General features: G+C 35.7%; 1 protein-coding gene across 38 annotated transcripts in view; it reads left to right on the top strand.

Moving 5' to 3' along the window:
• Positions 1–26456, top strand: part of LOC136715658 (sorbin and SH3 domain-containing protein 1) — a 165474-nt gene that overhangs the window by 69864 nt on the left and 69154 nt on the right. For 33 of the 38 annotated variants that reach the window (XM_066692968.1, XM_066692978.1, XM_066692994.1 and 30 more), the window contains one exon: positions 5322–5414. In XM_066692968.1, the coding sequence (XP_066549065.1) occupies positions 5322–5414 (93 nt within the window). Of the gene's footprint in view, positions 1–5321; positions 5415–13400; positions 13624–17812; positions 17975–26456 lie in introns of those variants that run through there. The other 5 variants (XM_066692997.1, XM_066692984.1, XM_066692983.1 and 2 more) reach the window with 3 other exon arrangements.

Below are 26456 nucleotides of genomic sequence, written 5' to 3'. Positions count from 1 at the left end.
TATTCAATAGAATGCCAATATTGTTTCTTAAATTCCAATTTTATTGTCATGCACTGTATTTTAGTTTTTTGTTTCCTTGTTGAAGAATACTAGAATAATGTTCTCACTTATTATTACCCATATCTATGACTGGGTGACATGAGAAAATATATGCTTTCAATGAGTTGCTTCATTGTGTATTTTCATGTTGAATATTCAGGGGAAATGGTTCCTTTATACTGCAGCATAGGAATGAGAAGGCATTTGGACAGCTGATAGGGGAAATGTATTATTTCAGGGACTGGCTTTGATTATCTCTTAGGCTTTATATGGCTCATCTTAACATCTTACCAATCTTAGGGCTTTTTACAGGCAATTTGTCAGGCAGATTTACATGTTCCTCTATTACTTTAATATGATACTTCAATTGTGAAAAGGAGGGTAATAGTTAAAAGTTTGACTTTTAAAAGGAGCAGTGCATTCCTTCTGTTAACTGTATACAGTTGGTACAACAATATAAATGTTCTTCCCTGCTGTGTTTGTGGAGTGAGGCAGTATATTTACTCCCAGACGGGCTGTGGTGGAAGCTTTTCCTTTATTTAAAATGAAAGATCACCTGCACATCCAGTCGGCACCTGATTTATTTTTCTATAGGAAGAGTGTGTACCAGGCTTCCTGATAAAAGATAGCAGGTTTCTAGCGCTAGTGGTGGCAGAAATGCACATGTGCAAATATGGGTGGCAGCTATGGAGAATGGTTTCCCTTTGCCTTTATTAAAAGCAGCTGCCAGGTCACTGAGTCTTGTAAATAAAGGCCAGGGGCTGTTTTCTGTAACCGTCAGGCTCTCCTGTTGGGCTACCAAAGACATGCATCTTTTTTGTGACAGAAAACTTGAGTAAATACTGTTTTAACATTTGCATTGCAATGCTATTTTTAATTCTAGAATCTGGTAATAATATTAGATTTATATGTATTATATGCAACTATTTTCTTGCTTTGAATAATCAGCAAAGAAAAGTTTTAACAATATACAATGCATTTAATTACTAAATTACTTTTTATTAATAATAACTTTGTTTGCATGCAGTCAGCACTGTGTATGTCTGCTATGAGACTAAAAGACATTGTCCATATATATAAGCAAAGAGGGATTGGGCTAATTCTTGAGCAAGGGCATGCTGGTTTACACTGGGTAGAGTGCTAATCAGGAGTTCTTGCCAGCAAATCTGACTTGTTTCCTGGTCACATGCAAAAACATGAGCTATTGATGTCCTATGAAAGATTTCTTTCTACTATTCTTCTGAGTTATAAGACTAGCAGGACACACCCCTGTATCAAACCACAGTGTATGAGAAGACATCTTGTCACAGAGGGCTGGATGCATAAAATGTTTACCATAGTGCTAGTTCTGCAAAAGTGTTGTTAGTAGTGTGGAGAGCACCTTCTTTTTTCCCATATGTTATTAAAAAAGCAATTTATATAATTGTATTACCTTCCTTGTGTTGAAATTAACATTTATACAATATGTAAGTGTTTTTCGCTATTGTCTGGACTAGAACAAGTGAAAACACACATCTAGGTAATTCCTACTTGAGGTATCTCATAAGTTCATGCCATACTTTTTATATGTATTCTCTGCATTGGTACAATCTTCTTGTTTCATCTCAATGCATGTTCCATTTGCTATGTACTATTAATACAACTATTAATACATTCAAAGTCCTTGATTTATTTTTTGACTATCCTTGTATGCTACCATTCTCCCCCAGGGCACAATTTTGAAGCATATATTTGTCAAGCCAAACAATTATGTTTTTTGTGTACACATGAGTTCTGAGTTGCTTATAAAAAATAAGCCATATATAATATTTTATTTATTTATGTATTTATTATGCAAAATAAGAAAATGCATGAACCCTGACACATATTTAACAAAAGCAGCTATACTTTTAGACGTGTTGTACGATAAGATGACATGATATGATAAGGTTTCATAGAAATTACAAAATGTACCACAAATATGTATCATTCAAACAACAGAGCAATTCATATGGAGGCAATAATAAAAAATATACTGCTTTTAGAAGCAGTGGGTCCCGGTAGTTTCCCAGTAAGGGATGTCTGGCAGGCTCCTGGGTGGAAGCAGGCCTGTGAGTAATGTGTTGATATTGACATAGTGGGAAAATAGTTTGCTTGCAGCTGTTTCAGGTTAAAATAAGTCCCTGTTTATTAGGAACATGTTTTCCTTTTGACACGAGATGCTGTCTATGTTGATTTGTCCCTCACCTTAGAGTGGCTATATAGCTGCTAAAGCCTGCACTGGAAAGAGACGCTAATGATAGCTATCTGGGGTCATTGAGAGGTGTGGTTTCCTTTTCCAGGCCATAATAGCCAGTGCACTGTTAAGGTTAACATGTTGGAGTTTGATTTTTATTGCTGGGAAGTGATGTAATCTTATCAGATCTCCAGTGTCAGTGCTTCTGATCTTTAAACATCAAGAGCCTTAGGGGTGTTAATACAGTCCTCATTTTATTGGAGAGTTTAAACATTGAAGATGAGGCTTTTCATTTGTCAGGATTTAGATTTTTTAATCTTTTGGCCACCAGCCTTCAAACCCACACTTGATCTTGTTGCTCTACAGCTGTCTTAATTTCTGCACACTATAAACTGGAAATGTTTTACAAAGTGGACATTTCTTGGCTGACTCCCTGCATTCTAAGGATAAAAGTTTAAGTCCCTTTTTTCATGAAGTGAAACTTTATATTTTAAATCTGGTGTATGTGTTGTCCGTTCACACACATTTTATTATTACATACTTGAGATTGCCTGACATCTTTAGAATTCCTAGACCTCTGTAGTCTTTCTTCTAACAGTTATTATTCTTCTTCATAGGTGGTCATTAATTTGCATTTTTCTTTAAAAGGTCTTGACACAGGCCATTGGTCACTTGGCTGCAGTTGGTCTGTGAGATACTGTTGACCACAATTCTTGAAAACACATAATGAGGCTTCTGTTATGTTCTGATGAATCTTTCCTGTAACAGAGTGACTTTTATTTCTGCGTTATTGCCTGAGATGATTTTAATATACCAGTTGTAGGTAATAGTTTAAATAAATAACTGATTGTTTATGAAGTTCTGTATCTTTTGGACGTGCTGGGAGCAACCTAGGAAAAGGATAATTTGATCAGGGCTCTAGATATCTATTGAATAGTGATTTAGATTAATTATGTTATTAGATTATTTGTAGGCACTTGGAATATGTATTTTGATTTGTCTGCTCTGACCATCATAAAGGCATTATTTAGACTAGGTTTAGACTTGTTTGGCTAGGGTTAGGGTTTGATTTCCATGGAAATGTAGACTTCCATCAGGGATAATGAGTGCTAAGTTAATTAAAAGAAATCCAGCAGTGTTTTGGGGAGTTTCTTTAAATTTGGATATTGACAAGATTTGGGGTTCTGGCCAAAATCATATCTAATCCTTTACCCACCACAAACAAGGCCTAATAAGCTTAACCACAACCCCAGCCCATACCAGATGAATTCAAGTCACCATTAAAACTGTCACAAATGTTTAAAATGTAGATCAAAGCATTGCCTTGTCTGAATTAAATCAGTAATCTATGTATAACTATAGTATAACATATTGAATAAGCTTGGCATATGTTACTGGTAATGCTTATTTTAAATATTTTAAATAGTTACCTTTGATACTGTTCTTTTAGGTTTCTAGATAACTTTGGAAGTCGTAGTTTATAAATGCTCTCCTGTTTGTCATTTTTCTCTTGTATTCTGGAAAGCAGGAAGTGAGATTGGACAACAGACTGTGGAGCATGATGTTGATGTCTGTATTTGTCAATTTAATTGAATAATCGAAAACATTTGCAGTTAATTCCATTGTAACCGGTACTGCCTGCTGTTTGTGGTCAGAATACGTTTCTTTTTATATTCCTCTTGAATATCAGCAAATATGTTAATACTGTACAAATGTACTCATAGCTAGGAAGGTATTGGAATATGGTTTGTAAGTAAGAGAGCAACAACATAAAATAATTAAATGGAGGCCGAGATATTGAATTAGACATGAAAAATCTCTGTCAGAATTCCCTCCTAATTAAGACAAATTTGTTTGTACAAGGGAAGGTGAATTGAGAAAAAGGACATTTGACTTTTGGAACCTAATGGAGACAATGCCCCCTAGGCTTTGGAACTAATTTCTGTCACATGCAGCAGGCTCACCTACGGTTTGATATCAATTCAAGTAGTGCTTGTCTGCCCAGCCTCTGATTCCCTTTCGTGGCAATCAGATTTCAATATTTTGCAGTGCTTGCATTCATAGCATTACAGGAATGTAAATGTATAAATGGTCCTCTTAGGTGTTTATTTCCACTGTAATCTTCCTGATGGTACACAGTTCTCTGCTCCCTGTCTCCTGCTTGTCTCATGAAAAGGCTAGCCAGCTGCTGTTTTTAGAGAGGTCACTGAATCATCAAGGTGAATCACTCACTTGGGCCATGAATGTAAGCCATCTGAGTAGAGTAACTTTCAGCAAGGAATGTGCATTTAAACTCATAAGAAACAGCCCACATTGCAGCTGTGTTCAATGTAAAGTGTTTATGTGTAGTCCCTGGCGATTCCCTAGTTATTCCCTAGTAGTCCCTAGTTATTCACCGATGCTCCTGTAACCATCAATATATAATAAAATACATTTGATTGAAAGCTATGTTATTAGGACCATATGCAAATATACTGTTCAAAAAAATTACCCCTTGCTAGGGGGTGTGCACCTTTTAGCAAAATGGTAGTGTGGGCAGTTAGGGCAAGGGAGTTTGGGGGTTGATTCCCTGTGCTGTTCGCACACCCCATCCAACATAATTAACGTCAATAAACTTTGTTATTCAATTAGCTGAATAATGTCTTGGTTAGATTATTGAGACATCAATATAGTTTGTAATATAGTTCTTATAACCGTGACCCTGGAGCGCAGCTTCTGGATGGATGGATAGTTTATACTTTGACTATTAAATTAATCCTTGGTAATTTAATTTGATGTAACTCCTTCAGAAAATGCCAATAATTACCATTGCTAAGGGATTGTGGGATATAACACTGTGAAGGTCTGACATCTTATTTATGTAAATCAATACTTTTACAGTTCTCTTTGGACAACATAAGGGTTAGTGCTTCATTAGTATGATCGAAACAGGAAACTGGTTTGGCTCTAGTCTGTAGTCTGTAAAAAGCTGCATGCAAAAGTAAGCTCCAGAGAATGTTACCAAAAACACAACAACAATATCAACAAAAAGTCACCTAATTAAGCACCTCTTTCTTTTCACTTTCAGTTGCTTTCCAGACAAAGTGGCCTGGTGACACATCTTTACTGCCAGAACAGATTACCCGTGACTGCCTCAGTCCTGGCATCACTTCAATAAAAGGTAAATGAAAGTGCTGTACTTCTTGTACATTTATATCTGTGACATGTTTTCATTAGTTACTTTTGGTTACATATTTTTTTTCAAAAAGCTACCCATATTAGGTGTACTGTGTACTTCTGAATTTACTTTAAAGACTGGTTTGTTATTGTGAAAAGACTGGATGATGTATCTGCACACATTTCCGAGCCATCTCAATAGCTTAACTTTCTGATTCATTGTAACTACAGTGTAGCCAAATAAGTCCAAGGTACCTGAATTCTGAGTTAAAACTATTTTACAAAACAGAGGTGGGGGGGGGGGGGCGGTGTAGTAGTTTGGTTACCCACAAAAAGATGACTGAATGAATGAATTCATAGGAAATGTGGATGGTGCCTTGTAGGTTTGATTTGACATTTTAGATGAGTATTTTCTTCGTAAGAGTAGAATGCTAAGAGCAGAGAATCACCTTCACAATTAAGTTATTCCATTCAGACAGATATATAGTTAAAACAATATAAATATTTTGAAGGCTTCATTCTTTTTCCTTTCCACACTATGATACAAAATGCTGTTGTGCAAAATATGTACAGGCATTGTGCTCTTCACAAAAACCAGCCTACACAGTACATGATGTGATAAATCTACTCATTTGTTTTTGGAGGGAGGGTGTTCTCCCATTACTGATATTGATTGATCCCATTGATAATATAATGTATGTGGCTTCCTTTTGAATCGGAAATTAGGCTATTATTCAACCTGATTGTATGCTGTTATTCCTTTGCCATGAAGGCAACAAACACCAAGTCTGTTCTTTTTTTCACATTGGGAATTGAGAAACCAAACAAACAGCCTAGTTACAGAGACAAGAGGAGGGCAGTCTCAAGCACCTGGGAAGTGACAGGGGGTGCTGGTGTACTGTAGCCAACTTGCCTGGAAGCTATCATCCAGTGTTGCCCACCATAGGGAACTCTCTTTCTGCACATGCATAGCCTGGATCTAAACTCTGAACTTTAGAGCAGTGGATATACATCTAAATACAGAGGGAATGCACTATTTATGAATAGCTTAATGAGATGGATTTTAACTCATTTAACTATTTTCCCCATGACCTTCTGGGGTATCAATATATGATATACATTTATATCTTGAATATAACACTTTGTAGTGGATCTTGTCTACAGGGAAGGTGACCTTGAGTGCCTTTTCATTCTTTCTTTCTTTCTTTCTTTCTTTCTTTCTTTCCTGAAATTCATTAGTATTTTCCTTTTGCCACCTAAAAGGCAACACAATGTGATACAATAAACATGACCATAACCTTGGAATAGCATTGATGCTGACAATACATTTGTGGATGTCTCCTTTCTCATATGGTTAATCAGTTCAGTTTCCCTTCCACCATCTTTGTGGAAACATTTCCTCCCTAAGTTTCGAATAAGTGGTTTGGACCATTTGATTGGTAGCAGAAGCTTTTGTGTGTTTTTGTTACAGGATTTACTACTTGCGAAGCATTAACCCAGACATATTGTGAATGTTAATAAATATATCTTTGCAATCCAAACTATGAGAACAATTGCATTGTCTGCGTCACCTAAATCCAGATTGGGGTGGTAAACAGTTGCAGCTGTTCAGAGTTTCTTTGATATGATCAGTCAAAATAACAGAGGCCCCCATGACTGGGGAAGGCCAGGGTAAACACATTTACTCACTTGAAAAATATCTATCAAAGTGGGGCCGTGAGTTAGTCAGTGAACTGTGTACTTAATTGTGGGTCAGCTAGTCCAAAATATTTGACACAGTAGTTGTAGCAGGAAGGGCCGCTATTATCTATATGTAACTTTAAAATCAGAAGAAAGCATTGTTTAAAATGTTCAGTAATTATTACATTATTATAAAGAGATTCTCCATGCTTGCTTCATTAACAAAGATAAATAGCATTTGACTTTCGTTACATATCAAAATGTTTCCTCACATATCAAATGTTCACTACTAAGGGTTTTCATATATGAGAAGAAGAACAGCCTGGAAGCACCAAAGGAAATTAGTACTTTGCCACTACCAATCTATATTTTCAAAATACATTTATTTGTGATTATTGCACATTGAACATTTAAGGGTATCACTCAATGAGTTACTAAACTACTTATCTTCTTATTGTAACTTCCCAGCAACAGGGCACTGACAATGCTCAAAATCTTATGTTTAATAAGATTGCAATGCTACAAGATAACGAACACCTGTGTCGGATCTTCTATACAAGATTATACCCTGTACACTTTGCATCACTAAATGACTTCACATCATCAGTATCATTACAGGAAGGTATTTTGAATGGGTTTGTGGTGCTTCAGGCCTATTATGTGGTGCTGTGACCTTCAGAAATTGAGTCATCACTCCATTCTAGAGTGAGAACAGGGGACACTGGTCTTGTGGGGATACTGAATAATCTGAGGAGATATGATGAGTAATAGAGTTATTGGATCATTAAGATACAAACAATCAGATTAGCAAGATATGACAAACAGTCTCTCTGAATCCTGAGCTTTTTTATCATATTTCTATAAGCTTTTTTTTCTCATGCAGCAAGTTGTACACTTGGAAGTACACTTTTTTAAAGTTTTTTAAAGTTGCACAAATTAAGAATGCTATACTTGTCTTAAGACGATATTAGAATGTCTAGTCCAGGGAGGTGTCAATGAGGTGCTCGGTTTGAATTTTGATTTCTTTATATTCTGTACCCAATTTTATAAAAAGGTTAAATAAACTTTAAAAGGGCTGCAGAAAAGGCATATAGATGTATTTTAAGATTGAAGGGCATGCTAACATGACAAATTGATTGAATTGAATCTATTTTGCCTCAGCAGGTGATGACTGGGGTTATACAGGAATAAGGTCTTTGAAACATTTGAAAGAAATAGTAGCAGAACACAGCAATATACTGTCACCTCCAAAATTATTGGCAACTTTGATAAACATGGGCAACAAAGGCTGTTTACAATAATAAAGGTAATGTATTGAGATGTATTGAGTTGGAACTGGGTGCTATGTTCAGATGATACAAAAATAGATGGCCACACACAGCAGCCATGAGTTTGTTATCGAAAGAAGGATGTGTATGCAGAAAATAACCTCATACCTACTGTAAAATATGATGGTGGATCTTTGATGTTATGAAGCTTTTTTGCTTCCACTGGCCCTGGGACCCTTGTTAAGGTCAATGGCATCATGAACTCTGACTACCAAGTATCAGAACAATTTAGCCAAAAACCTGGTTGCCTGGTTAGAAACTTGGCTGCAAGTGGAACTTCCTGTAAGACAATGACCACAAGCACACATCGAAAAACACAAGTAAATGGTTAATTGACAAGAAAATCTGCATTTTGCAATGGCCATCTAAGTCTAAGTCTAAGTCTCTGGACAATGAATCCCATTGAAAACCTGTGGTTTGAATTGTAGAGGGCAGTCCAAAGGAATGATCTAAGATCTCTTCCAATGTGTTCTCCAATCACATAATAAAGTATAGAAATAGACTTTATGTGCCTTTATCCTTGCAAGGGGAGCACAAAGTACTGAAAACAAGGGTGCCAATAACTGTGACACTTAACTGTTTGGGAAATAAATGTCTAGCCTAATTTGAAATTTGAATTTTGGTTGATAATAAAGTACAAAATATTCCATGTAGTGGAAAATTAAAATATAGCTCATTACCTGTGTTGTTTATTTTATACAGTGTTTTTAGTTCATTTTTATTAAGGATGCCAATAATTATGAAGGTGACTGTACCTGAGAATTCAGTCACATCAGATATAGAACTGATTCAAGGAGGTATATTTTTGACAACTATTTTGTCAGGTCTTCCTGTCTGGATCTAATGCTCTACAATGCCATTTAATTTGGGTATTACGATAAAACCAGGCAGCAGCCAAGTTGTAATGGACAGAAGAGCATGTTCGTTTAGTCTGTTGTTTTACCTTTTCCCCTGCAACTATTGCGTATAATATATTTCACTGGTTAAAGGCCAAAAAAAAGATACAAAAACATAATGTTATATAAAAATACCATATAGGTGTTTCTGAAGAAATCTAAATGATATTGGAAATTTATATCAACAGGAAAGGGATAGTACAGAAAATACCTCAAGGTGTTCTGTTTTATTAGTGGTTTAAATGGCTCCAGCCTTACATTTATCTTGCAGACCAGTTCTGTGTTTTTTTTTCTTTTCTTGGTTCTTATTTATTTGTGTAACGTCTCTAAGCTTTTGGAAATGCATTTCGAATAGGCACTTAAAAACTACAAAGTCGATGTAGACAGCAACAAATACACCCTATGCAGTCTTCTATGTGTTAAAATTTGTTGTGCTAAATTATGATATACATTTTTTAATATGGATGCTAAAATATGCTTGGATTTCTTAATGCCGTTTTCTCAGTCTCTCCTTTACATTCTATAACATTCATAATTACCAGTATAGGGTTTAGTATACTCTGTTATGCTTTGCTTATAAAAGCAGCTGATTTTCACAGAACATGTTTTCTTAGACTTTGTTTTCAGAAGAACAGGAAGTAGCTCCCTTTACAAGGAACTTTAGGCTTTACAGTTACATAATACCATCAGATCTTTTGTTATTTCTTCCTTCAGGGAGTATTTATTTTCCTTTGATCAGGGACATTAGAACTCTAATGAAAGTTAACTTTAGATATTCATAATGAGAATATAGCCCAAAATATATATCACCATACCAGTTTGGCAATTCCATTTGAGTTATACCTCCCAGATACCTGCTTCTTTATTCTAACTGTTGGAATAACTCAACACGGCTCTCCACTACAAATTCCATTTGATGAATCTGTATGAGTGATCCATTTCATAAAAACATCATAGCACTGAAACAGTACAGAATTTGGTCAACTAAACAAATAGCCTGTGGTTCAAAATGTAATTCTGTTTAATTACCATTTTCTTTTGTCACAGATACCCTTAGTACGATACATGTTAATTTCTCAGAAAGGATGTATCCTGTTAAAAAATAAAATATAACATTTAGTTATGTACTTTCAAAAAAGGTATTCAAATGCTGGTCTGCTTGAGGCAAAAATTCTGCATCATGTAGCTGTCATTCTAATTGATGGGACATTCTTGACATGGCTTCAGATTACATTCAGCACGGTAATGATGTGGCTGTGTTTTAGCTGCTGTTAAACTGGGATTAAAACAGAATCTGAGCCAGAGAATGTGTAGCAGTCTAGAGTGTAAATGGTGAGATTATCATTGTGATCTGTGTCTTAATCCAAAATCACTATCAGAATAAACATGATTTTCAGAAACCACTATTAATATAATTGATATCAAGTCTACACAATGAAAAAAAATGGCAATACCTTTTAATTTGTATTTCAAATTATACTAAAACACGAAGGCAGGGATGAATCTCAGATGTTCTCATTGTTGGAAATAACAAAATAATAATAAGACTACATGCTACTACATAACTGTTTGAGGCAATCTCCTGAAAAGGATTTTACAATGTAACTTCTCATTAAGTTACTTAGTGCTAACAAATTACAAGAAACTAACACTGAGTCTGCAGCACTGATGGGTATTAAAAAAAGAAAGAAAGTAACCATTTCCAGATGTTGAGGCCCCTCCCTCTCTATATTAGTATAGAGTTCTAATGTATGTAGCCAAATTCGGATCTTCTTGCAGAACTTGTGACTGCAGACTCAAAGATGCCTTTGTTGCTGTGAAGTTTTGCCAGATGTGTGGGAGATCAGCACTGATTTTAGAAAATAAATGAATCCCTGCTATGGGCAATAGACATTAGATGCTAATGAAATAATAATAATAATCTTTTACTAAAATCAAATACCTGGCAGCATGCCTACTGTTGTTTTAATATTGAATTATTAGTGATATATATATAATGATAATATAGTCATTTTGAGGAATGCATATGCTTCTCTGTTGTCAAGTAAAACATTTTTTGTTTAGTTTTTTCTTTAGCAACTTGACATTGTTTAGTCTAGATCTATATTTTTTCCGCTATTCTGAAGAAGTACTCTTCTGTGTTATTGTTCAGTCAAACAGTAGAACTACACAAATACAAAATAAAGGTAATATTAACAAATACAAACAGAATAAAATAAAGATTTAAAAGAAGGATGTGCAAATTACATTGCAACTTGTTTTCTTAAGTGTTGTAAAGTTTCCAAATTAAAATCACGACTATAAAAGGAGCATTTGAAATACACTTTTTAGGTTCAAATAAATGTTTAAAAGAACTATATGTAAATTAATCAGTTTCAATGTTGTTGTTAAGTGTTACAAATGTGTGCTTTCAGTTATGTTGTGTGTGGAGGTTCCTGCCAAAAATACCAACATGTTGACTTTGGCTTTAACCATGATTGAATCAGAGCTGCAATGTTTCAGTATGCATTTTAAAAACAATTTTTAAATGTAGCCTAAGGCATCCCGTCAATTTGTCACGCACTTTTCTTCACAAGCTTTTCATCACCAACAATGAGGTCACCGACAAAAGATTGTGATCAACAAGTTTTCTGTTAGAAATCATAAATAACAGATACAGTACATATTCACTTACAAATTACATAAATAAACCCCCAATAGACCTATTAATAAATCATAAATAACAGATACAGTACGTATTCAATTCAGTAGCTACATAAATAAAACCTGATCACTTACTGTCTTGTTTGATTTAGATCGAATACTTCTTAATGTCCTACAACAATTCCAAAACAGCCTTAAATTAAATCCCACAGTTACCCACGGCAGTTGTAGTCTTTTCAACTCTTTAATCTCATGCCTTGTTATCGATTGCGCCGTGTTTGCGTAGCATAGTTTGTTTGAAATGCGTGATATTTTTGCAACAAGGCATGAGGTGGAGCCTCAATGCGCGAGGCTCACGCCTAATTTATGTGACTTCAGAGCTATGTATGCAAACACACACTTCCTATCATAACAATACTAAATACTGAAACAAAACAAAAATAGCCCACAATGATAAGAAGATAGATTACTATAATAGGAACAAAATGTCCACTTGTATTTTCCTGTTTCATTGGCTATGAGTTATCTAAACAGCACTTGCTCATGGAATGACCAAGGCGGGATTTGAACCCCAATCTGCTGCGTCACAGTACAGCGACCTTACTGGTGAGGCTTCAGAATCACTAATTAAAAAAAAAAAAACAGCATCACACCACGGTGAGGTGGTATAGGCTACCATTTACCAGCATGGCCCTACATATATCCATTAATTCATTAAGGTTTTCTATGGTCTTGGCCTTGTTCCCTTAATGGACTCACATGTGTCCATGTGTTTTGAAGATCCGTTGTCAATGATGTCCTGAGTGATCTGATAACAGTACAGACTTAACTTGCCATTGTCTGTCACAGGCTTTCAGTGTTGTGTCAGACCTTTGATTACACTAAGTTGTAACCAATGATGTTTCACACAGATATTGTAGAAGCTGAATGAAATTCCCCTTATGTTTATATGTATAACCTGATTCCTTGGCTGGTTTCTTACACCTAAGCAGACAGGAAATGTGTCTATCTTTAGAGGTGTGAATCAAGTTGGTCAGTGAAGCAGAGAAGGTATAGATAGTGTACCATGAAATATGATGTCATCTCAGAGTTGGTACATTTAAACATTAACAATGTAAATCGTAAAACAACTCAAATGTTGTCCTTTGGAGTCATTTGGGATGTGCACATCATATCATCAGGAAAGTGCAGACGAAGAGGACAGCTTTTCTGTTTGATACTGTGATTTGCTGTGATTTTAGGCTGAGTGCCTTTTCCTTTACTTTGTGTTCAGTAGCACAGCTATTATTAGGAAATCCTGTCATTCATGGAGCAGTAAACAAACAAAGGGAAGTGGACTCTTTTGTTTGTTTCTTGGCACAGTAGAATACTGGTGTGAGGAGCCCAGTTTTGGATTAAAGGAATACTACAGACAATGCTTAAAAATTTGGTTGAGGACAAGTGTGTAATTATATATTTTTAAGGAATGTACCCGGTGAGAGGAAGGGCTTCTGTTTTCTCTGTCTGTTGGTGAGACAGGGACAACTTCGGGCTGATTTATTCACATGGTTGTCAGGATTGTGTGTGAGAGTTAGTTATGTTGGTGACACAATTGTTACGGAGCCTCTCTTTCAAGCGTAACATTTGGTAGCTGATAAACTCTCACACAGACTGCAACTGAATTGAGGTAAGAGTCATCTCCTAGTTTATTATGTATTCCACAGAGTCAAGAGATAATTGGCATGTCATGAGTTCATACGCCTAAAGCTTTTTTGTTAGCTTTTTGCTTTTTATGTAATATGTTATATATTTATCTTTTTTCTCTCTCTAGGGTTACTTTCTATTGGAATTCTGTTGGAAGGTTTTCAAACTGTATTACTTACATTTATCCTGTGTGAATACAACAGTATGTTTTATTTTATGTTGTATAAATGTTCAGATGTTAGAATGCTGAACATTGGAATTATTACTTTTCTGTGATTTGAATGTTCTCTTTTTTGTACTGCTGCATGCCACTTAGTGGATATAAAATGTATATCAAAAGTTTTATTTTTTAAATTAAGATACATTTAAATGAAGGTTGTTGTACTATTTTGAAAGGGTTTTCCATGTTTCCACAAAACTTTAACCATGTATATTTTGGAAAACAAATGCTGTATTGTGATTTCATATGAAACAAACAATAAATTGTGTAACTCAAACAGCTAAACTTAGAAAGACAGTCCTCCTCACCACAAGAAGAATGGATTTCCTTCTCACTGTATTGCCCAGTTGAAAAAAATGTTTATAACATAAAACGCAGTGGATAGATTATGATGTTCTGCATCTCTGAGAGGTCATTTCTTAATGCCATCTCTGGACAGGTTTCGAATGCCATGTGAGAAAAAAGAAAAGAAAAGTTGGGTTACAAGTTTACAAGCTTTCTTCTCCAGAAGCTTTAAAACGGAAGCGTTACACAGCCTTTTGTGACCTTTACTCATGTGCCACTGTCACCACAGTGAGAGTGCCCTCCTCCTTGTGGGCTCTATATTTACTCTTTATGCACTGTATTAACAAGCCAGGGTGTCAGGTGGCTGAAGTGAGTGAGTAGAGTCTGCCGCCGAGAGATGCATTTTGGGCTGCTCAGCTGTTGGTTCTTCCTGTGATTAGTGCCCAAGGAATGATCTTCAGTCTGGGAAAAAGTTACAGATGACAGTCATAGAGCTTTGTCCCATGCTGCGTGTAAACTTCTAGCTTACAGAGACTATGTGCACCATTGGCACCCTGGGCCATTTATCATTCTGCCTGCAGTCAGAGTGGCATAGTTGATAGCTCACGAGGCTTTCAAGGTTCTTGTCTCTGCTTTAAGTTTGTTACAGGACAAATTAAATTAACTCAGTGTTGCCGATTTAATTGGAATTCATGTTTTATTAAAAAATAGAGATATTAATAAATATATATGAAAATAAAAATAAATAAATTGATTAATAAACAAAATACAAAATAATGTGCAGCCTTGTGGGCACTTGCAGGGTGAGAAGTCATAGATTTGATTCATGTGCTAACTGAACTGTTCTTCACTGTCCCGGGCTGTACTGTATCAAATGTAAATTTAGAAAAAATGTAGTTGATAATCTTTCCATTCTGCTTTTAGCTAAAGGCACTTATAAGCAGTACTTGCTCCACAACCATATTCTTACATTTTCTGGGAAAATGTTCAAATTGGGCTATTCTGAGCCTCTGTGGTGATGGAATTCGAAAGACTGGGCTTATGGATGAATACTCAAATCAACTGTTTAAAAAATACAAATGCAAGTTCTGCTTAATACTGTTTATCTTCTTTGATCTTGAAAATGTTTTGCCAGGATGCTAATATGCAATGTATAAAGTGATCCTTCACTTTTCTTTATATTGACTCTACCTTTCCCTTCTCACCCAGAGCTTTACTGAGGCATTCGTAAATAAGAACCCGAATTGCTCTCGGCAATGCAATTCGGTTTTCCCCATGCTGGAGCACCTGTCATTAAAGTCATTTAAGAAACGCACTTATTTTATTATCATAGTCACCAGTTTGGCAGGACTGGATACCAAAACAGAACAAAAATGTCATGATTGAGGAGGAGGCTATCGTCACTCTCTCACATGACATATTTCTGTCATGTTGATACACATCTCCATAGAAAAGACTGTTAGATTGGTCATTGGCTTAATACTTCCCACATCACTGGCATTGGAGCATGATGATCTCAGTCATTCCCGTCAAGAGAATTTGACACGTCCAAGAAACATTCCCCAGACTTGCCACATGTTGGGTTTTCTTTTTTCATCCAGTCCTTATAACATCCTTTTTGTTATAGCAATTCAAAATGATCTGATGTTTGAAAACCAACAAAATTTCTGTATCAACATTTAAAACGGCTTATTTTTTTACAGTACTATTTATACATTTAAATTAACTACACCTTTTCCTCACAAATTGTTGTTGTTGAATTGTTATTTATTAATGTATTATTATCTTTCAAATTAAGTTGGTCACTGAACAAAACAGAAAACATATTGTTTACAGAATAATATGCCCATGTCTGAATACATAGATAGTTTTTCTTTGTCCTCTTATTTTCTTGGGAAAGCGTGACTACAATCTAAAGATTTAGTAATGCTTGAAGGATCCCTACCATATACGGTTGTGATCTGCCTGTGAGCATTGGTGTGTCTTTCAAGTACATGAGAAAATTCTGTTGGATTGTACCCAGGACTTATTTAGTAGAAAGAGAAAGACAAATATGACAGTTCATAAGGTAAGGAAGGACTATGCTTTGAAAAGAGACAATAGGGAAACTTGTGGACATGTTCATTTTTTAAGTATTTAATGTATTGAATTTCTCCATCTGTAATATATGTACATGTTTAAATGCTGATATCTTGATCCTGTAAAAACATTTGAATATAAAGCCTGCTGTGAGCAATAAAGAAATCCTGGGATTTTTATACATATTATGCTGCATCACTGTAAAACTAAGCATTAAAAAAATAAGCAAATAATGTTCAATCCAATGATATAAAAGATATATAAATAATGTAATGGGCTAAACAGGCCTCATTACAGTTCAGAAATCTACAACGAAAAAACAGAATAAACTTGTAGCTTTAAAGACAGGTATTATTATTATTTTATGATTATGTGTTTATGTATTATTACTTATTTAATATCTTAAAATCTGCATGTAGAATATGTAACTGTAGTAAAGAATGTGTCTGTTTGTGAGCACAAACAAAAGCATATTTCTCCAGTGGCTCTGACTTGAGCCAAAAGAATGCAAACATATAATTACCTTGTCTATCAAGGCACTGTGCTGTGTTTTAAGGGCCCCTGCTTGAGTGGAAGACTAATGACAGCTAACAGGCCATGCCATTCCTCCATTGTCTGAATAACATATGAAGGACAGCACTGTCTTTAATTTCACTTAAACCTGTGGTGAGGAGCTTACAGTCCATATTAAAACATCACAGTTCCCATGAAGGGGCCTCATAACAGTGTGGGAACAGAGTTATCTTGACAGGCTTTCCTAGTGCAGAGATGGGAGGTACCTTAAAATGTTATCCATAAACTGTCAACAGACTTTTGTGTGGTGCAGTGTGCACTTCAATCAGTTTTGCAGAAGGCTACTTAAAGGTCAAAAGGGACATAGTAGAACATAAAATACACCAGCCTATTCTAACTAGATGAGTTTTTTGACATTATAGATACATGTTAAGTAGTAAAATTGATGTAATACTCATGTTTTATTCTTTAAGCCTAACCCAGCAGATCATTTCTAGTCTGGTTCAAATCTGGTGTCAATTATAGCCGTCTGGCTTTTTTGTTTGTTGCGTATTGTGGAGGTGTTTAAATCTTTGTTTCTGTTCTAGAAACTGGTGTTATGCTCCATGTTTCCACTGGGAAGTCTCTTTTGAAAAAAGTCAGCAGCCAGAATCAGCTGACAAGCTCTGGAATCATCCATTGAAACTAGACCTACCCCTGTTAGGAGGTTGCTCGTCTGCTACAATAATGCAAACAATGAGGCATGAGCTAACTAAGCATCTGAACTCTCTCTGATGGGTAGTCTACCCCTTTTCACACCATCCATTTTTTTCCCTTCAATCTGAAGCCCCATCCCTGCATTAGTCAGGACTTTGTATAACAGTTTACCCCTTTAGGTAATAAACAGCGATTGGGTTTGCCCCTCCCAACATTGTTTCTGTTTTTTATCAGATTGAGTGGAATGTGAAGCGGTCAGTAGAGAAGGGGGGCTGGGTCTTAATGATCCTGTGACAGAATGACTCGTATGAATAACAAAACAAATTTAGGCACCTCGAGAGGGAGGAGCTCGGTATATAAAGCTGCTGGAGGCTGCAGGGCTCTTCCAAAGACTTTCTTTTTTTTCTAACGGGGAATCTACGCTAGCAACTGAGTACACTTTGTGAGAATTAAAGACTGTCAAGTAAAGGGAGAGCTGAGGGAGTAGAATAGAGATAGGCAGCCAAGAAATGGCTCCTTTAACAGACAAAGTCGATAAAAGGTAAGAATGGACACATTTCTTCTTCCTAGCTGGTGACTTTGAAGCTGTGAAAGACTGTATGACTTTTTAACCTTGTTTTCAAGTTCTCTGGGGGCGTGAGAAAGTATCAATGTGCACTGCAAAGGGACAGTTTAAAAACAGCTTTGAGCTTTTTAACATTCTAGTGGCAGTCGCTCTTTGTATTTTTTATTATGTCAGACCAGTTTCATTTTTTTGTTTTGCCTTTTAAACTCTGTTCTAAGCAGCTCACTTTATATCAGGAAGGTTTCTCAAAGCATCTTAATGACTGAAATCTTGGCATTGCCTGCAATTTACACCTCTGAGTTTGTGTAGAGAAGCTCAGTTTTAGTTTGCATTTATTAATATTTATTTATATATATATATGTTCATAAAGCCATAATATATGTATACTTTTCAATAATTTGAATGTTAGTGATAAGTTTTGATAGCACTTTGTGCCATTTACTTAATTATAATCTCACTAATATCCACATATATAAGGGGCTTCATTACTTCTCTTTCAAATGTGTCGTGATATTGAGATCAAGGGAAGGAACTATTACTGGAATGGAAGGCAGCTTATATATTGTTTTTATATTGTAGTTAAGGTAGTTAATAATATTTTTCCTTTATGACAGTTATTCATAGAAATCAAAGCTCCTTAAATGGCAAAAAATACTTTTGTTTTACCTTGGAAGAATTTGTATTCAATATATATTTATTTTTAGCATATACATGAGTGTGATATGTTGCACATCAAATTAATGTATGTATCTCTGGAAAAAGACGTTAATTTAATTACACAATGAAAGATTGGCAAGATTCGTATTGTCTACAGTACATTTTGACTCAGTCTACTACTTAATAATGAATGTATTTGTGTATCTGTTGCACATTATGGTATAATCTGTTCTTTGGACTGCTTGACTAATCTGGCTTCATCATCAATGACTGAACTCTTTCCAAAGCCGGTGTCTGGTTTGCTGGGTACATGGATATAATACTTGTTTTTGTCTACCTGCTTGGTTTGCTTCTGGGATATAAGGCAATCAGTGTTCCATTGGCTTTCTTTGCTTTTCAATGAGCGAGTGAGTGACCTGAAGGGGCAGATGTGTTACAGGCTCCAAATGTATTATTCCAAGTTTGGAATTCAGTAGCTCTTGGCTCAGTCAGGCCGTAAATCTTTCACATTAGGCTATTTCTTTGTGGAAGGAAAAGTGCCGCTGTCGCTTTGAAGCTCAGAAAAACTTTAAAAGGTTGTGCATATTGATAGCTAAAGGAGAAAGTCACATGGCTACAAAATACAAATTAGTTTAGCATCAGTTGTCTTTTATATACTCTGCATAGATTCTCTATAATAAAGATAGTCTTCATTGTTATGTGTTGTATTTATTTAATTATTTTTGACACACTGAAACTGATTATTGAACTAATCCTCGTATATGGTTTGGAAGGGTGGTAAAGAGGGGAATTCTTCCATACCCTTTCCCAAGTTCACCACTAGACGTCACCCTTTCCATAGTTTGCTCATTTTTTCCACCAGCCTTCTACTCTAATTTAAGCCCATAACTAATTAATCAGTACACCTGTTCCCAATTCCCCTGGTTCATTGCCCCAGTATATAAACCCCTTTGTTCTCCCAGATCACTGCAAAGTCGTTATCTCCCTAGTGACTGTCTGTGTATTAGTCATTATAGTTTTTTTTTACCAGTTTTTTTTTAAATATTGTTTATTTACTTATTTATGTATTAGCAGGCACCCTTATCAAGGGTGACTTACATGCCTGATTACTGCCTCGCCTCCTCTGTTCTAGTCACCAGCTTCTGACCTCTTGCTAATTTTGACCATCCTTTTCTTCTCCACACTGTGGTCCTTACCCTTTACCCAGCATTGCAAAGGATTGTTCTGTTAATTTGGGATTATTTACAACATTTTTATAATATTTTTAATTAGCAAAGACCCCCACCTCCCCTGATTTTATAAATATGGCCCACAGTTCAGAAATTGTATTTAATATAAATATAACATTAACAGGATGGACTCAATACTTCTGGATTTAAGATAGCAGACCAATGTATAAAGCCAATGTATTGTATGTATAATTTGAAAATGTGGTGATGCTGTTAAAAATAATGTATTGATAGGGAAATTGCAAAACATAATTATGTTTATTGTTGGTGTGTCCCTCCACCACCACTACACACACACTCACAACACACACATTACAGGTCAGAAATAATCCTGGAAATTGTTGTGTTGTTCATGAGACAAAAAAGAAACTCAGTGTGGCTTCACTCAATTCAACACATTCATTAGGACAGAAGCTGTCAAGTAAAGCTTGCTGATTTAATTAGCAAACATACTTATATGTAATAATATTTTATTGTTTTTCATGATATTGTATGTAATGGTTAAGTGTCTTATGCTGTGTTGACCTTATGATCCCAGGAACTAGTGAATGGCATAGTAGGTTTCCTGTGAACTGTTAAGAAACAATTAAGTTAAATTAAACAGATATTTCAATGTAATTTATTGTGGTGGCTAAATAAATAACTGCATCTTGAGTTACATTTCTATGATGTAAGACTGTGAAGGGGTGTAGTTAAGTGGTAGATGGAGTTGATGGAAACAGTCAAGGAGGTACCCAATCTTGGCTGCTGCGAGTGAACCTTTCACCTCCTGTTGTATATAGCAGTACATTATTTTCATTTTTACTTGAAGAGTAATAACCTGGTTTAGGCAGCAGATACATTTACAGACTTTTACAAGGGTCAGGCACAGATGGAGAACAACACTGTTTTTCTGACATGTTGAGGGTGTCCCTACTGTTTTTTCATACTGGCATGTGAAAAAGTTGTCTGAAACTCCATCAAGAAGCCTCTTTATGCAATATTCAGGTGCTGTAAACAAATGTTACGGTGTAAGCTTTAATACCCAGCTGCCTCATTAAGCCTTGTATTCATTCTGCTCCAGTGGTATGCCAGCTATCTGAAACCTGACACATGCAGCATATTTAGTACTACCAACATGAGGTAGCTATTTCTGGCACCTCAGATTGTAGGCAGGAGTTTTGCAACGTGATGACAACAAAGATTTCAATTTGTCTCTTTTATGAGGTGTCAAACAGTATGCAAATGTTTACAGTTAAAAAACAAAATTAAGAGAGATGTTTTTTCGAAGTATTTTAATTTCATAGACATTCTGTTTGTGAATAAGGCAGGTAAAGCTTTTTACGAGTTACACACAAAGTAATGTATTTTTTAAATGTTGAATCTATAATAAGCTTAAAAAAATATATCTTATTTGAAAAAACATACTGGCATTTGGTATAAAAACTAAAGCACCCTGTGGCCCCTATTACTTTTCAGCAAAATCAAAAGAGTCCTTTAATCTAGGGCTTTAAAACACAATGATCATATTTGTTGCAGCCTCCTTAGTGTACTATGACGTAGGGTCTTGTGTTCTGCATGACTGGTTATAGTAATTTATACGGACAGATTGTGCAAACACAGGGACCTATGTGAATTCTTAAAAGAAATGTAAGATCCAAATCATAATCCTTAAGAGTTTATTAGGGGTGGAGTTAGAAAACAGAGGTTTAATTCCAGTATACAATAAGTGGGTGTTCTGTAACCATTTCCTACTGGGGAAATGTGGATTTAGTCTTGCAATTAAAAGATTAAATTGGACTTGTTTCCATTTCACATTAATGACTAACAACTTGTTAAAGAGACTATTATTAAAAATAACACCAATGAATCAACTTCTAACTTTGTACTTTAGAGGGAAAGAAGGGACATTCAACTGCTTACTTAGTCAAATACTGGGCATAAACTCATCATTGGCCAGGAATGGAATGTAGTTTCATAGACCAGGACATTTTGATCCACGCAATACACTACCAGACAGGTTTTCTACATAGAATTGATGCTTCTCAATTAACAGTTAAACTTATGAAGCAATGGCAACTTACATTGTAGTACATTTGCCTTTTTTTTAAGCGTTACTGAAAATGAGTGCTACATCATAAATCAAATAATACCAAATCTTTAAAAAATTATAATAACCTGAAAACACTGACATAACTTTCAACACTGCAATGTACAAACATCACACACCATGAGCACAACACAGTGATGGTCACCTCCTTGAAGCTCCCTCTGATGCTTTGCACAGCATGGAAGTGGGGAAGTACTTTATTCATCTTTATACTTTATACTTTATATATTTTTTTTATTCATTTTTAATTTTTTCAGAATTTTTACTTCAGGTTATAATAATGTAAGAGATGGTTGAGTCAATGTGCTTCTGCCTTTGACTGTCTATGACTATAAAATGAAATCACAGTAATTGATCGTAGGTTTCCATAAGGTGAAACAAGAAGCAGGGAAAATGTTTCCATCTAGTAATGGGAGTTGTCATTTTAATTTAACCAAGGTGCCTGACTAGACTACTAATTAGTTTGGTTTTGACCCTCTTCTCATGTATGTGTTTTTATTGATGTTGTGCTAATGAGCTGATGCAACTGTTTGTTTGATTGTATTTATAACGAGTGACATGCTAGTGACATGCTTGTAACATCTTTAAATACAATACTATCATTAGGATTTATATCCCCCTAGTTAAATAAGTAGGACCACTGATGGGAGTGGTCTCTTCCAGGATGAAAATGCCCCCATCCACAAGGCATGAGGGGTCACTGAATGGTTTGATGAATACGAAAATGAAATGATTTTGGAACGACATGTTAGACAGCGCTCTCAACCACCGTCATCAAAACACCAAATGAGGGAATATCTTTTGGAAGAATGGTGTTCCATCCCTCCAGTAGAGTTCCAGAGACTCGTAGAATCTGTGCCAAGAGCATTGAAGCTGTTCTGGCAGCTGTTCTGAGACACTTTGTGTTGTTTTTTCCTTTAAATTGTAATCTGTCTGTATGTATATATGTCCCTATATTATTGTGGAGATAAGAAGCTGACAGAAAATCACTTTCTTGTGTTTCTTACTGTAATTTATGACCGTGTCGAACACTTTCTTTCTAAGAGTACAAGTGTGGTTCTCTGGAATGCAATACAAAAATTCTGTTCAACAGTATTCCACTCTTCATCTTTTCATCTTTGTATTCATTCTAGCATTTCTTTGAAAATTCAAAGCATGTGAGACTGGAATTGGATGTGGCAGGCCAAGGAACCCACTTATCTGCATTCCTCTCAGAAAAATAAATACATAAAATCTGCTTGTGCCAGGAATTTATAATGGAAAGCAAATTTTCCACACCATTTAGGGAAGGGTGTCATGGGCCTCAATGGAACAGACTGTGCCAGATGATAGACCAATGTAAGAGTCTGTGTATGCAGGTCTCCAGGCTGCTGTCTGGCTGAACATCAGCCACTGTAACTTTATCGCTGAGAATGTGATCGGCGAGAAGCTGTGGTCAGACTCCTGGTCCCCCTCTTATGTACACTGTTCAGGTTTCTTTTTCATCCCACTGCCAATTTTTTTCCTTTATTTAAACCCAGGAGAGACATGGCAGGAATAGTTTCCTGTCCGAAACAAGATGTCACAGAGATAAAATCCTTCTTGTAAATGCAATTAGACTGCTTATGTATAAACTCTGTATCTATAACAGCATTCTTCGGAAATACATTTTTTAAATTATTATTATTTTGTTGTTTCCTGTGTTCAAGTGCATGTACAGTAAAGTAATCTTAAAGCTCCAGAAACATAGTTTGAACAGTAACCTTTTTTTTTGTCATGGTCAAGGCTGGAATTATTTATTTTTATTTTTTATTTTTATTTTTTATTTTTTTGTTGTTTACTTTTTAATTTGACAAGATGATGACAAGGATTATAGAGTGAGACAGGAGACTGGAGATAGGAGGGAGCACAGGGCAGACAGACAGGGGTGTTTAGAGATGGGCCAATAAAGAGTCTGCAGCAGGAGAAGCAAGGAAGAGCTGATGGCAGAAGCAGGATGGCCTGCGAGAGTTACCGTAGTCCAGTCTTGTTTGAAATAGATCTTTAATTTAAAGCTGCTTAGAGTAGGTGGTTAGAAAAAGTATGGCTTTTATAGATGTTACAAATAAATAAATCATAATATAGCGCCCCCTTTGGGTTACACCCACCTATACCACCCTCTTGTTTGGTACAGTAGAAGAGGAGATCACAGGGTCAATCAGTTAGCATTCTACAGTCCACCGTGCTGCCCTACTCCAGTCTGAAGCTAGACCAGCAGCCCAACTGAGTGTGAAGTGAAATCTGAAGTGATAATATAGAAATAACTGTCACAAGGTGATTCAAAGTGAAATGCAACTTAAATATGTGCATTAAATAAACCCAATTAATCCCCAGACCAAACAGTGCAGCCAAACACCCTTCCCCTAAACAGAGATGCAAAGTAAATCTGCAGAACACTAAACGTGGAAAAATAGAATAGAATGCAATAAAATACACAATAAACACAAACAATATTAAAATCCCTAACGGCAGATTAAAATGTCTAAACCAGAATTATTATTATTATTTTATTTATTATTTTTTAGCAGATGCCCTTGTCCAGGGAAGAATACTAACAAGACGCACATGCTCTTAAAAGAAAACACGTTAAAACATACATTGTCAATTGTACTGCAATTCTTGTAAATAAAGTCCAGAAGTCAATCTGTCTGTCGGTCTCTCACAATGCCTGGTTGCTGCATCTTTATGTTGTGAGACAACTACATGTTAATGTGAAGTACTTGACTATTTGGTCTCACCTGCTACAAGAGCATGCCAGCAAAGAGGTGTGTTATGAGTAAGAGAGGGTGAAATCAAAGGTAACTCCTAAAGGAATAAAGGGAGATTCTGTTGGAAACTGAATGCAGAAAGATCAGAGGTGTGTTGAGGAAGAGAAAGATCAGAGGTATGAATGGAAGAAAAGATGACGAGGAGATCAGATTTGAAAATGTTCTGCTAGGGGTGATGGTGATTCCACCAGGTGGAGAGAAATGGTAAACCAATTAATACAATTTATTTGTAATGGTATGGTATTGTTTCTGGATTAAGGTACCCAATAATGGTTGTCACTGGACCTGACAAGGTGGGGTTTAGATAGCAAGCAATTGTTTTTTGTTAATTTCTCACACTCCTGGTGTAAGTCAGCCGTTTCTGATGATCTTTGAATTGACTCAAAAGAGAAGGGTAAACGTGAAGCAAAGCATTGATGCACAAAGTGCAGAACTATGTAGTAACTTGTGCTTAAATGGTTGAATCAGTCTCTGTGGGATTTAAAAGAGAGCCTATATAGTTTGGTCCATAGGTATAATGTTCTTCTGCTTTGAGTTTTATTTATTTATTATGACTACTTTCAAGAATACCTTGCAAGCTTATGTAGTTTCTGCTTAATTTCCCATCATTTATACATTTCTGCTGTGTAATGGTCTCTAAGTGTGCTATGAAAGAGAACAAAAATAAAAACACCCCTCACAGCCACCTACTTTAGCTTCTCTTATGAGCATTCGAAAATGTGTCTAACATCCCTGCTAGTGCATACTGATAATACTGGTTTAGTGCAGAACATATTTATTGTGTATCTCTCTATAGGCTTGATCTCTCCATTAAAAGGCTTATGTTACAAAGGCGGTGCACCACAAAGTGAGTTTGACATAAGAATGGTATTGTACAAGTCTGCATTTACGGTCCTGACTAATTTTGACAGAAGGCCTTAAGGAATGCAACTCATCCTGGGCTGCATGACATCACCTATTTGTATAACATTGACAGCTCCTGTTTAAGTAATGTAAACAGTAAGGCCAATAAAAGTGTCTAACCTAAGCAAATCTGTGTCTGGTCTCATTTTAAGTACATTCTTAAACATGTTACAACATATCGATACAAACAATACATCTTATTACATTACTGCATTAACACAGGCAACTCTCCCCATTTCAATACAATCAACAAAAATGTATGTAATGTAATTTATGTGATTTCATACAGTGGGTTATTGTGATGTCTCTCCTTTCTGAACTGAAATGTGGTTGGAATGGTCTTGCAGTTATATTTAGGTTATGTAGAGGACATTCTTTTGATTTAATGTGGCTAAATTAAAATTGTCCCCAGTAAACTTCGACTTCCATTAAGGTTACCATTGCATGTCTACTGCATTAACTGAATTGGGTGTAGATTTGTATAGGCCTAAAGTATAACGGTATAACTGATGTTCAGTGAATTTTGAATTAATTAGCTACTGGAAACAAGTTAGGAAAATCAGACCTTTTTTGATTCATAGTCTAATGTTCTGACAGATTTATCTGTGTAGGTATATTGTGTAGTTTTTTTTTTTTTCATGCAGACAACTGCAGTCAGAACAGTCAAGATATCTGCTGGCAAAACTCAGTATGTAATGATGATAAAAAGTTGTAAATCATCTTCATACTTATGTTCATATATTTTCATAAACTTTTTTCAACTTCATAAAGTATTGGCCTGACAGGAAATCACA

Source organism: Amia ocellicauda, chromosome 20 (assembly GCF_036373705.1).
Source record: "Amia ocellicauda isolate fAmiCal2 chromosome 20, fAmiCal2.hap1, whole genome shotgun sequence".
Classification (NCBI taxonomy): domain Eukaryota; kingdom Metazoa; phylum Chordata; class Actinopteri; order Amiiformes; family Amiidae; genus Amia; species Amia ocellicauda.
The sequence above is the reverse complement of the archived record's forward strand: the minus strand, read 5'-3'. Positions and strand labels throughout refer to the sequence as shown.